General features: G+C 43.7%; 1 protein-coding gene across 1 annotated transcript in view; it reads left to right on the top strand.

Moving 5' to 3' along the window:
- The first annotated feature begins 7,118 nt into the window (after positions 1 to 7,118).
- The window catches only part of LOC126252532 (troponin C-like), a 60,069-nt gene continuing 54,210 nt past the window's right edge, over positions 7,119 to 12,977 (top strand). Inside the window, exon 1 of the mRNA XM_049953427.1 lies at positions 7,119 to 7,246. Coding sequence (XP_049809384.1) covers positions 7,244 to 7,246 — 3 coding nt within the window. The 5' untranslated portion in view covers positions 7,119 to 7,243. The remainder of the gene's footprint in view (positions 7,247 to 12,977) is intronic.

Here is a 12,977-nt window from a genome sequence, read left to right as displayed (position 1 = left end):
AATACTTATCTTCTCACATTAAACACCTATCATCATTCCACAACCGGAATACCAGATCGGATACGTCTAGCATCTTGGCTGTACCTTTACATAACACAAAATCTTTCTCCGTTTCATTCTCCATCTCAGCCATACGACTATGGAACGCGCTCCCCTGTGATCTGCGTCTCATCCAGAACTACTCAACATTCAAGAGGGAACTCAAAACTTACATATTAGGGATGGTATAGCCACCACTGTTGTGCCCCTCTCATCTCTTTCTTTCTCCTCTCCATCATAGCTTCGAATTTTACCATTCTATTTCTCTTCCTCTAATCTACCTACCTCTTCTATATCTCTTTCACCCCATTCTATCGTCTTATGTCTCTGCTCGATGAGAATAACTCACAAGCTACAAGAACATAACGAGAAAATTCCCAACTAGCAATAGGACTGACATTCATAAAAGAAAAAATGTTTACTTTCATATACATAGTCATTACTATTATTATTATTATTCTTGATTGTTATAATTATTTTTTGATTGTTATAATTATCATTATACTACTGTTATAATCTCTATTTTTTTTCTTTAACATTAATACTATATAACACGTTATATGTGCTTCATGTTCTGTAGAAACTGTAATTCGTTCAATATGGGTATTCCTGGTTAGGTGTAAGAGGGCCTGAAGGCTCTAATCTTGCCAGGTAAAATAAATGCATAAATAAATAAATAAATAAATATATTGTGGACGGTTGGTCCCGGCGGAGGTTCGAGTCCTCCTTCGGGCATGGGTGTGTGTGTGTTTGTCCTTAGGATAATTTAGATTAAGTAGCGTGTAAGCTTAGGGACCGATGACATTAGCAGTTAAGTCCCATAAGATATCACACACATTTGACATTTTTGACAACAGTTCCCTGCTTCACGCACTCTGCTGAGTGCTGTTAATCGGAGACGAGGGCTGGAACTTGCACATAAGTACCACAAATGGACAGTGGCGACTGGTGTCCTTTTCAGAAGAATCACGTTTTAAGCTCCATCGGACAGATGGCCATTAGTGTGAAACGTCTGAAAGCAAATACCCTGCAACCAGGACGGAGCGTTATGGTCTGGGGAATGTTTCGTCATTCTGGAAGGCACAATGAATCAATACATGTCCACCCTCACATGCATTTCGTTTTTCCTCGGCACGATGGGATCTGTCAGCAGGACACTGCAATGTGTCACACAACTCGATGTTCCGAATAGCACAGGGATGATTTTACCGTTCCGTCCTGTCCACCAAAATCAACAAATTAAACCCAATCGACAATCTGTGGGACACTCTCGATCGGGCTATTAGCGCCTTGTACTCTAAACCGAGAAACCGAGAGCAGCTGGCCACGAGCTGGAGTCGGTATAGCTCCACTTCCTTGCCGGTACCTTCCAGAATCTCATTAATTGTCTTTCTGGACGTCTCGCTGCGGTCCGTGCTCCTGAAGGTGGTTATTCAGGCTTTTGAAGGGTAGTCACATTAACGTCATTAGAGAGAGTATATCCGAGAGAGAACAAGATTCTAAACTTGCCATTTCAGATAGCAGGAAACTTGAGATGTTTCTGTTGATTATTAACAAAAATAAGCAGCAGAAATACTACTGATTAATACTCCTGAAAGTGAGAAAACAGAAAAAACATTTCAAAAAAGCTTATTCAGATTACACTGACGTAATAGAAGTCACGGGATAGCGATATGCACATATGCAGATGACAGTAGTATCGCGTACACGAGGTATAGAAGGGCAGTGCATTGGCGGAGCTGTCATTTGTACTCAGGTGGTTCATGTGATAAAATTAACGACATGGTTATGGCAGCACGATGGAAATTAAGGCACTCCGAACGCGGAATGGTACACTATGTGATCAAAAGTATTCGGACTGTCCCAAAAACATACGTTTTTCATATTAGGTGCAGCGTGCTGCCACCAATTGCCAGGTACTCCGTATCAGCGACCTCAGTAGCCTTTAGACATCGTGAGAGAGAAGAATGGGGCGCTTCGCGGAACTCACGGACTTCGAACGTGGTGAGGTGATTGGTTGTCACTTGTGTCATACGTCTGTACGCGAGATTTTCACACTCCTAAACTTCTCTAGGTCCACTGTTTCCAATGTGACAGTGAACGTCATCTGCCAGCGTGTGTAGTGCCAACAGTAAAATTCGGAGGCGGTGGTGGTGTCGTGTGGTCGTGTTTTACGTGGACCCCTTATTGTTTTGTGTGGCACTATCACAGCACAGGCGTACAACGATGTTTTAAGCATCTTCTTGTTTCCCACTGTTGAAGAGCAAATCGGGGATTGCGATTGCATCTTTCAACACGAGCACCTGTTCATAATTTACGGCCTGTGGCGGAGTGGTTACACGAGAATAACATCCCTGTAATGGACTGGCCTGCACAGAGTCCTGACCTGAATTCTATAGAACATGTTTGAGACGTTTTGGAACGCCGACTTCGCGCCAGGCCTCACCGACCAACATCGATACTTCTCCTCAGTGCAGCACTCCTGAAGAATGGGCTCCCATTCCCCAAGAAACCTTCCAGCACCTGATTGAACGTATGTCTGCGGGAGTGGAGGCTGTCATCAAGGCTAAGGGTGGGCCAACACCATATTGAATTCTAGCATTACCGATGGAGGGCGCCACGAAACTGTAAGTCATTTTCAGCCAGATGTTGGGATACTTTTGATCACATAGTGTAGTTGGAGCTAGACGCATGGGACATTCCATCTGGAAAGTCTTCAAGGAATTCAATATTCCAAGATCGACAGTGTCAAAAGTGTGCCGAGAATACCAAGTTTCAGGTAAACCGTGGAATGGTCAGATGAGTCCCGATTTCATTTGGTAAGAGATGATGGTAGGTTCGAGTGTGGGGCAGACCACACGAAGCCATGGACCCATGTTATGAACAAGGCACTGTGCAAGCTGTTGGTAGCTCCATAATGGTTTGGGATGTTTATACATGGAATGGACGGTGTCCTACCAATGTTCGGCTACTTGGAGACCATTTGCACCCACTCACGGGCGTCATGTTTCTAAAACGATGCAATTTTTATGGATGTCAATGCGACGTGTCAACGGCACGTAATTGTATGCAACGGTTTGAAGAACAGTCTAAACAATTCGAGCGAATGGTTTGGCTACTCAGATCGCCCGATATGTACCCCTTCGAAAATTTATGGGCCATAATGGAGAGATCAGTTCGTGCACAAAATCCTACACCCTACACAGTTATGGATGGCCAATGCCGAGTCGCTGCACTACGCGGTCCGACACGACATTAGCACGTATCCCATAACTGTAGTCACCACAGTGTATGCCATCTACAACACTGTTTGCTTAGAAAACTTCTTAGCTGATATACTGACAGATTTTATCGCAATATTTTTTAAATTGATTAGTGTAATTAACACTTTCGGCCACGAATTATTTTTTTTTCCTGAAAAAAAAATCATAGCTTTGCTGTCCAGTTCTTCGAATTCAATTATGATTTTTCAGATGTATAAAATATTCCGAGGTGCTCCCAAGGGGGGATACAACGCGTCTCCAAATGAGGACATTGTATTCAAGTGGGTGCAGTACAAGTCGAAAAGTCAAAGTACTTTATTTGATTTTATTTCACCGAAATACATAAATTACACAACTGAAGCATTTGCATAATGATTGGAATTCACGAAATATAGTGTTTTATGGCGTTATACGATAAGTACGTTTATTTTGATAAAAGCGTGTGAGGCCTGAAGATCGCAAAATTGGTTGCCGAAACTGGTTGCTTTCAGAATAAAATAAAATATTTTACAGTTGTTGGTGAAGTTTATTGACATTAAAAATTCGTTTTATGTAGATTTTGAGGTGGGCATGCGGCCATATAGATTTTTTCAGCGACTACTTGATGGAATATGCTTCAGGTTGCAAAACCGGCTATAAACCGTCGAAAATGGCTGTCGAAAATAGTGGTCGGTTCCAAAAGCAGCTAACTGTATGTTGTCTTCGGGTGCAAAGCCTGCTAAATGCTCAATAGGCGTGGCAGTCGCGCTGCCGTGTCTGGATGCAAAGCACGTGGACAGACATTAGACTTACCAACCTGGACATTCAAAGCTACCTCTCAGTTTGTTATGATTTGAATGGATATTTTTCTTATGGAGCTTTATACTGGCTGCGCTGTAACAAATTAGCACACAGCAGTAACATTCTCGCTGCCAATGCATTGTCGTTTGGTTGGGACGAGTGTTTCGTGATTATCTCAGTGTCATTTATCATGCAGTTAGCGGGCCTTGTGTCAAGGCTACTCAGTTTACAATATACCGTATGATACAAAACGTCTAACATTATCTCCATCATTGTTGTCTTGTTCAGAATTATACCAGTATCATCGGATGTATCGTCAATTTCAGATGAATTAAGGAGCTCTATAACTTCTTCTGTAAGTGGCCTTTGTCTATGTTGGACTCGGGGCAATGTGAAATCACTGTAAGATTACTAAAAAGACAGCGAAATAATGTCTTAAATTTCTCCGCTATTACAACCTTTCAATCACAGTGTCCTCATTTGGAGACACATATAAAGTTATAATACGTCATTTACCTTTCGTTAGGAAAGACACCATTTCTTTTCACCTTGAAGAATGCACCTTTCTACGCACAAATAAATTTTTCTCCTAAACTCAGAAGATATGAACCAGCTGATGAGAAGTACAAAGATTATTGGGAAGCGTTCATGTGACTGTGCACATTGAGTTTTGTTTCGTGCTACTCAGATTGACAGGACATGTCGACACTGTTCTCAAATAAAAGCTCTGCTTGTGACAATATGAGGACAAAAATCACAAATGGTAAAATTTAACGAATTTTAATATACTAAGCATTTATTTAGTATGTCCTTATATGAGGACGCCATGACCGAAAGGGTTAAAGATTAACAAAATGTGTTTTCAAAGCTACATTTTTTAAGATGCTTGAGTAAAGTGTAACCCAAGGTAGCATTCGAGAATACGAATGTGGGTAACCCCCCAAAAAATCGCAAATTCCTCGGTAAAATCAGCTCTAAACAGTGTTTGACTGAACGAAAACGTGTCTTATCTCTCACCCTCCTTCCACAAATTATTGGGCACCCATGCTAGCTGGACTGGTGAATCGTAGTTATATGATATTGTGCTCTGTTCCATACTGCTGAGTTTGGTAAGATCTCATTTCTCAAAGTGCAGAGCTTTTCGACATGGATTTTTCAGACAGTTCCTTTCCTCTCTTCTAGTGTAAAAAAAAGTACTTTTTACTTGATTTTCTTTTATTTGAGTACGTAGATGAGGTACAGATGAGGACACACAGAGTACAGGTAGACCGTATTTTTCAGAATCTACAACAGTTACATACTATGCCTAACGAATCTTCTTTTAGCGCAGACAAATGGTAAATTACTATGGCAATTCCTTGTGGAAATTGGAGACGGATATTCAGTAGGTATACTGCAGCCATTTTTACTTCATAAGGAGAACAGGAGCCAGAGTTCTCGCGCCAGAATGTTGGACTGGTCTCTTTGTGGTGCTCGACAAGGACTGTATGAGTAAGGCGCATATACTGTAAGAGCCAGTTAAATGAAAACCGAACACGAGGCACGACGGGACCATGGACTGGTTCCTTTCAAAAGTAATCACCACACGAAATAAGACTCGTATCCCATTGAGACGATCAATTCCTGTATCACAGAGCGTTGTCGGCCGCTGGCGGCTCTACAACTGCACCCACTCGTGCACTTCTTCGTCCGACTGAAACCGACGCCCCCGTACGTGCTTCTTCAGATCGACAAAAAAGTAAAAATCTTACGATGGAAGCTCCGGGCTGTACGGTGAATGTTGTCAACCAAACCACTGAACCATAGCCTTCGTCGGATTAGCAGTGTGGGGGCTGGCGTTATCGTGAAAAGCAGATTATTACGTCATACAGAATTCCTGAGCACTTGATTTTGTGGGGGATCTAGTTGCCGCGAAGTGTTTTCATAGCACTGCGCGTCGATTGTGATTCTACGCTCGAGGAACTCTACGAGCATAGGGGCCCTGCAGTCGAAGAATGTCATCATGACACAACCGTAAGTAATGCGAAAATCTTAGGCGTTCGTTGGCGGGGGAGATGAGAGTGGTTTCCACTGTTGACTGCGCCGTTTGTCCTCCGCTCCCATGCCGCAAATCGGACGAGGGCCACGCTTCGCTGGAAAACACTGCAACATGCTCTGTACAGCGAAGATCTTTATTAGAAAGATGCACCAGAATAGCTGCTTTATTAATATTTATCAACACCAGACGGTTTCGGCATTTATCGCCGTTGTCAAGCACCTGTGAATAGCACTGAGTAATGAATGGATCTGTAATTGATTCATAGCACGTTCTGTCATCGAATAATGAAAATACAATACACATAATTAAAAAAATCTGAATCATGAATTCCCGGTAATCAGGCACGTCTTCTCCCTTGTTTCCTTGCAGGAAATGAAAGAACGTACATGTAAATAAACAGCACAGTATGTGTAAACTTGTACGCCTGTCAGATGTAAATAAGGTGGAAAACAGTAACGCTAGACAAAGCGGTAGGCGAGTTTACTTCTGGACGTCCTTGAGCTAGCTTCTACTACCCCAGGTTCCATATTTCAAAGTGTTCAGTGGAGCATTCTAATGTCCTGTTACGTTTTTGCACGCTCTTACGGGAACAGCCTGTAGTACAACACCGAAGCCAGTGTTGTGCCGAAAGGTATAGTTCCCCGTGAACAGCCTGTGTTAGAATTCAGTACACGAAATTCCAGGTAGGCCAAATTCCCCTCTTGCCCCTCCTTGCGGACGCCTAGGCGATTATCGGTTATAAATAGTTACCATAACAGCAGCCACGATAGTTAGCTGTTCCTGGCGAAGACAATGGAGGATTTGGGCGAAAGCTCGAAATTGTACTCTGACTTGACGCGACAAGTACGCCGAGGTAGTTTTTATAGAAGAGCTAGACGGTGTTATAGATATTTATGACTGCGCTGAGGTCGGATGGAGCCGGGTGGGAAGGTTCGGCAGTGAGGCGCTCGGAGGCGAGATGAGGTGGCGTCGGCGGCTCGGCGGTTTGCAGCAGCTTTCCGTGGAGCGACGCGCGTAGCAAGCGGCTGCATGCGCTGCTCGGCTATATCCGGAGTCGCGCCTCCGCCAGCCGCAGTCCAGCGCACTCCACGCCGCCGCCCGCACCGCAACCACTGGCCACACCATGGTGAGTACTCCAGCACCGTCGGAAACTCTGCTAGGTTCCCCTCTACCGGAACTTGTGCTTCTACACATATGCCACGTTCTTCACCACTGCCTACTGTCGGGTGGACCATTATGATGTAAACGCGACCTGTAATCGCGATATTGAAAGACGTAGAAGAGCAGAAAGGAGGGAAGACTGGGATATATCGCCGACGGCGCGGTCCACAACACAGTGGGATTTCAAGGAATGGTCCACAAGTTGGTAGCGTTTTTGTTTTCCATGTTGGTATTCCGGCTGCTATGGGTTTATTTGTCGATTGGCATTTTTTACTTGTAGTTTACTGTTGCTATCTGAGTTTACGTATTGCCATTTTTTATCATTTAAGGATAGTGAGGGGAGCTGCGGACGGTAGAAAATGGAGTGCCAAGTAGAGAAATCGGAACATTGCCGACATATTCTTCTCTCTGAGTTCAATAGATGGATGACAGCAGCGGAGGCATCCAGAACCATTTCCGCCGTGTATGGGGATCATGCCACTGGACAGAGTACGGCAAGAAAATAGTTTTCTCGTTTCAAGGAGGATCGTTTCGACATTAGTAACTGTCCACATTTAGGAAGAAAAAATGGTTCTGAGCTCATCAGTCCCCTAGAACTTAGAAATACTTAAACCTAACTAACCTAAGGACATCACACACATGCATGCCCGAGGCAGGATTCGAACCTGTGACCGTAGCGGTTGCGCGGTTCCAGACTGAAGCTAGTAGAACCGTTCGGCCACTCCGGCTTGCGTTCGGGAAGAGTTTCCGGGTTTGAAGATCGTTTAAACGTATTAATCCACAATGCTTCACAGTAGCATCCTCGAGAAGTGGCAGATGTGATGAACTGTGGTCACTCCACCGTCTTGCGGCATTTGCATGCAGTGGGGAAGGTTCAAAGTCAGATGTATGGCTACCGCATGCTCTAAGCCAAAATCACAAAAATCTGCGGGTGGCCGTCAGTGTATCTTTGTTTGCTAGTCATCAACTGGCTAGTGAACAAACCGGCAGTTCCTATCATGTATCGTTATTGGTAATGTGAAATGGTGTCTTTATGCTAACATAAGGAAAAGAAAAGAATGGATGAGCCCAAAAAAGCAGCAACTCCCCGCACAAAGACATGCGCACATCCATAAAATATAATGTCGTGCATCTGGTGGAACAACGACAGTTTGATATACTACGAATTGCTTCCACGTAGCGTAACCATCACTCTTGGCATTTATTGTGTTCTGAGACGTCTTGCAGGCGGAATCCAAGAACAACGACCAGGAAGACTCCCTGAAGTGATGCTACTCCACTATAACTCCCGCGCGTATTCTGCTAGGATGACAAAAAAAGCTGTACACGAGTTGGGTTGGGATTTCATTCCGCACCCACATAATTCATCTGCTCTTGCGCCCTCAGACTCTCACTTTTTCTCCTCTCTATCGAATAACTTTCTAGGATCTTCCTTTCCGACGAAAAATGCGCTCCGAACAGGGCTCGACAAGTCCTTCTACTCAAAAGGACTCGATTTCTACAGTCGCAGAATCAAATAGTTATCCCAGCGTTGACAGAATGTTGTAAATGGTGAAGGAGAATATATTATTGATGGCTAAAATCTCTAATATGTGTGTTTGTTGTGTTTATTAAAGTGATCAAAAAACGAAACGAACTTATCTGCCAACCCAGCAGAACTTGTTTTAACCGGACAGATAGCTTTTGATGCTTTATATCCATGTCCACGTCGTCACGCATGTATTCCTCTTTCGCTGATGGATACACACAGACTCTGCACATTTACATTTCAGTAACAGCACTCACAACCTTAACCACGAAATACTGAGTTTTGAAGGGCCCACTGAGGAAGGCACAAACGCTGCATGTTTCGGCAATAAAAGTAAAATAAGAAGATCTAGTGGTTTCCACGACAGGCGGAACTCAACAATTTTTGTACTCTCGACCCTGAATGAGAGCTACTCGTAGAAGTGCTAATAGGACGGGAGATTTGAGTACGTCATCCCGTCAACATAGAGGTCAGTAGAGATGATAGTCACAGACTCGAGTAGCGTGGTGTAGCAACGTGGTGTCCTGGATTTGCGATACCGAAGGAAAAAAGAATTACGTGAAACGGACGATTAAAAGTTTCCGTTTGAGGGCGTTGCTGTAGCGTACCTGCAACGTAGCGCAACTTCTATGCGGGTGTATAAGCACCGACTGGGGATTAGTGTGGCATTCGCGTCTTTGGTAAGTGTGTGCGGTGAATGCGGAAACGTTATCTATGGCGACGTTATTACCGAACAGGACCAACGTGCTTTTATCCTTCTCTCGGCTGCGAAGGACAGACTTGGGTAGACATCCATCGGAAATTGAAGAATGTGTATGGTGCAGCATGTCTGTCGAAAACCACCAATGTGGAATACTGCGACAAGGACAGCTGTTTGACAACGCACGCTCTCATGTGCTAAATGTCGTAACGAAAAAGTTACGCCAAGGGTCGACGTTTCCTGCCGAACGGGGTTGTGCAGCAGGCAGCTACGGACTTCTTCATGCAGCACGAAACAGTGTTTTACCAAACGGGTGTCTTCAACCTGATGGTGGCTAGCGCTGCTGCCTCTGGATCACGGGGTCCCGGGTTCGATTCCCAGTCGGGTTGGGGATTTGTCTCTGCCCGAGGACTGGGTGTTTATGTTGTCCTCATCAGTTCATCATCCTCCTCCTCATTCGTGACAGTGGGTAGATTGGACTTTGAGAAAATTAGGACATAGTACGGACGCTGATGACCGCGCAGTTGAGCGCCTCACAAACCAAATATCATCATCTTCAACCTGATGCGTCGGTGGGATGTTTGCCTCAGCGAGCATGATGATTTTCCCTGAATGGCATACCGATTACGGAATGTACGGCCTTCGAACGGAAAGTTTTTGATGGGCCTTATATTTACTGGCCCACAACGACAAGAAACCCACTCTTTCCTAACTTAAGTCCAGTATCTTCAGCGCTGCGTGACCTCCCTCTGCTTTGAAAGTCCACTGCAGCATTTTATTCGGATTACTTTGGGAAATTCTGCACTAAAGCTCCCTTCTCGTGAAACGACAGATTAAATATGGCCCAGAGAACTCTAATTTCGGAACACAAGAAAAATATGGCTACTAAATTTCAGAGAAATACTCAAAATGAAATGACAGAAAGGGTCAGATATCGCACTGAGAGAGCTACTCAAGCTATAATTCACACCACGGGACTCCCCAAAGCAGGGCAGTGTTACGTACACGCTTCTGATTCCGGATTCACGCAAAGGCGCAGTACGTGGATATTTCGAAATTAATCCGGATGGAAAGGAGAAACATTGTTGTAATGTTGCAGTACTACTAACATATGTTTCCGCGCCTGCCATGTACATTAAATGTCTGTTGGTAACGTTGGGAAATGAAATGGAATGAGCACATAAACGTAGTTTGTAGGTAGGGCGAAGCGGTGCTAATGTTTATTACGAGGAGGTGCAGTGTGTCTGTAGAGGAGACTGCGTACGGGACACTCGTGCGAACCACTCTAGAGCTCTGTACCAATGTCCAGGCTCCACCAGGTCGGACTGAAGCAAGAGGTTTGGTCAAATCAGATGAGTACTGCTAGATTGGGTACCGAATGGTGTCGTCATTACGATGGTACCCTATCAGCTTAGATAATAATCCATGCGGGGAAACAAGACGATCTTTTCGAAAAACGCCAACCAGGATGTCTACAGAACCAGCATTTTTGAGAGACTGCAGAGCTTTTATACTGTGTCTTCCCGCGCAAGAAGCCGAAGGAAAAATCGAGTGAGTTCACTGTTCGTATATAGGATATAGGCAATCATTTTCCTTCGCTCTATTTGCGAGTGGAACAGTAAAGAGAACTGTGTAAAGTTTCCTCCGCCATGCACACTACAGTGATTTGCGAACTATAGCTTACATATAGTTGTAGAAGTTTTGGAAATTATCAGTTGAGTACGGAAGTACTGTTTGTCCCTTCTGAGTGCAGGATTCCTCGGGCAACCTCAATCATCTCGGTTCATCAAAAGTATAACTACGTCACCTGAATTCAACGTTTCAAGAAGTTTCTCGCTCATCTTCATTCTACGATACTTCCTTGTCCAACGCACAACGAGATAACTGGAGTTACACTATAGGAATAACCTAATAGATAGCAATAGTGTTCCACTGTATTATAGACGCGTAAATTTACGCAAAAATTGCTTCAAAAAACGAAACTTTGCAGACTGTGGTGATAGCGAGATTCGCAAATATCCGCAATGGCTTGAAGATGAGTTTTAAGCTACATCCGTATTCCACAAAACATTATGTCGCCGTGAGTGCATAAAGCGCATTTACTACAAAAATACAGCCTTTCACTCTGTTGTATGCGCGGGGAAACGCCTTTCAGCATACATCTCTGTAAATCAGCATTTTTCATACATTTTACCACTATGGACTTCACATGAGGAGTGCATACGAGGACGTCATATGTTGAGAAATTCGTGTTGTCTAAACAAACACGTGACGAACTGGGAAGGTGTTCTCTAAACTTTATCTCTTTTTTATTTATCCAACTTGGTAACTGTCCAAAGCACTCAAAAATTCCATTTCACAAAACCTTTACTACAGAACTGTATCTAGTACGCCAAGAGCCAAGAGCACCAATTCTAATACCAAATCAAACGTAGAAGTAAGTTTATTGAGCAAATACTTAACGCAGTTTTTTTATCCTACGCGATATAAAATTTAAATTTTTCACTGGTTGCACTCGGTTCCATCTTCCAGGAACGGAAGGGCCTATCGTTCTTCTACATTTGTAACACCTATATAAGTAGGGTATGGAATATCGAGTACAGTCTGCAGTAATACAGAGTTTTCTAGTCGCACGAGATTTTTCAAGACACTTAAACTTTCAGTCTCTGCAAGCGACTGGAACAAGTCGAGACACAAGTAATCCAAATGTGTGTATCGCCTCTTCAAATCATCTCTACACATTGCACTCTCCTATGCCTCGAAATAATATTGCAGTATTACTCTGTTAAGAAAGTGTCCATGTGTTTCAGTTAATACAAACACCTGCCACAGATAGATTTTCACCGGACACATTGGAGATAAGTCGTGCAACGTCTTTCGGCACGCAGTGGTTTCGCAGAGAGTCATATCAGCACCAGTTAAAAAGTGGTAGCTAAATTTACATTAAACTATGTTGGCAGGATGTTTCGAGGAAAACAGCCTTTTGAGTGAATAAAAAAGAAACCAAAGTTAGTTGACAAAGAGTAACTGCTGAGATAAAAGCAATACTGAGGATGATTCTCCAGGACTTTTTGTATTTCCTTTATGCCACAGCAAACTAATAAAACTGTGGCTCGACACAATGTTCCTATTTCTAACGACAGTATCAAATCTTATATTTCTTGCCGCCTTGGCTGCAAAGAGCAAACTATAAATGGTTCATGATGATATCGTACGCTGTTCATCGCGATCTTCAGGGTACACTTCGCCGCTTTCGCAAGTATCACCTAGTTAAACAGTTGAATTACTTACTGTAATTTTATTTCTGTGTTTTGGAAACTCGTGATAGTTCGAGCGTGAAATACACTAGCCAATTATAAACTAGATATCAGTCGGCCACGGTGGCCGAGCGGTTCTAGGCGCTTCAGTCCGGAACCGCGCAACTGCTACGGTCGCAGGTTCGAATCCTGTCTCGGGCATGGATGTGTG

Source organism: Schistocerca nitens, chromosome 4 (assembly GCF_023898315.1).
Source record: "Schistocerca nitens isolate TAMUIC-IGC-003100 chromosome 4, iqSchNite1.1, whole genome shotgun sequence".
NCBI classification, from domain to species: Eukaryota; Metazoa; Arthropoda; class Insecta; order Orthoptera; family Acrididae; genus Schistocerca; species Schistocerca nitens.
Note: the sequence above shows the minus strand (reverse complement) of the source record. Positions and strands in the feature narration are given on the sequence as shown.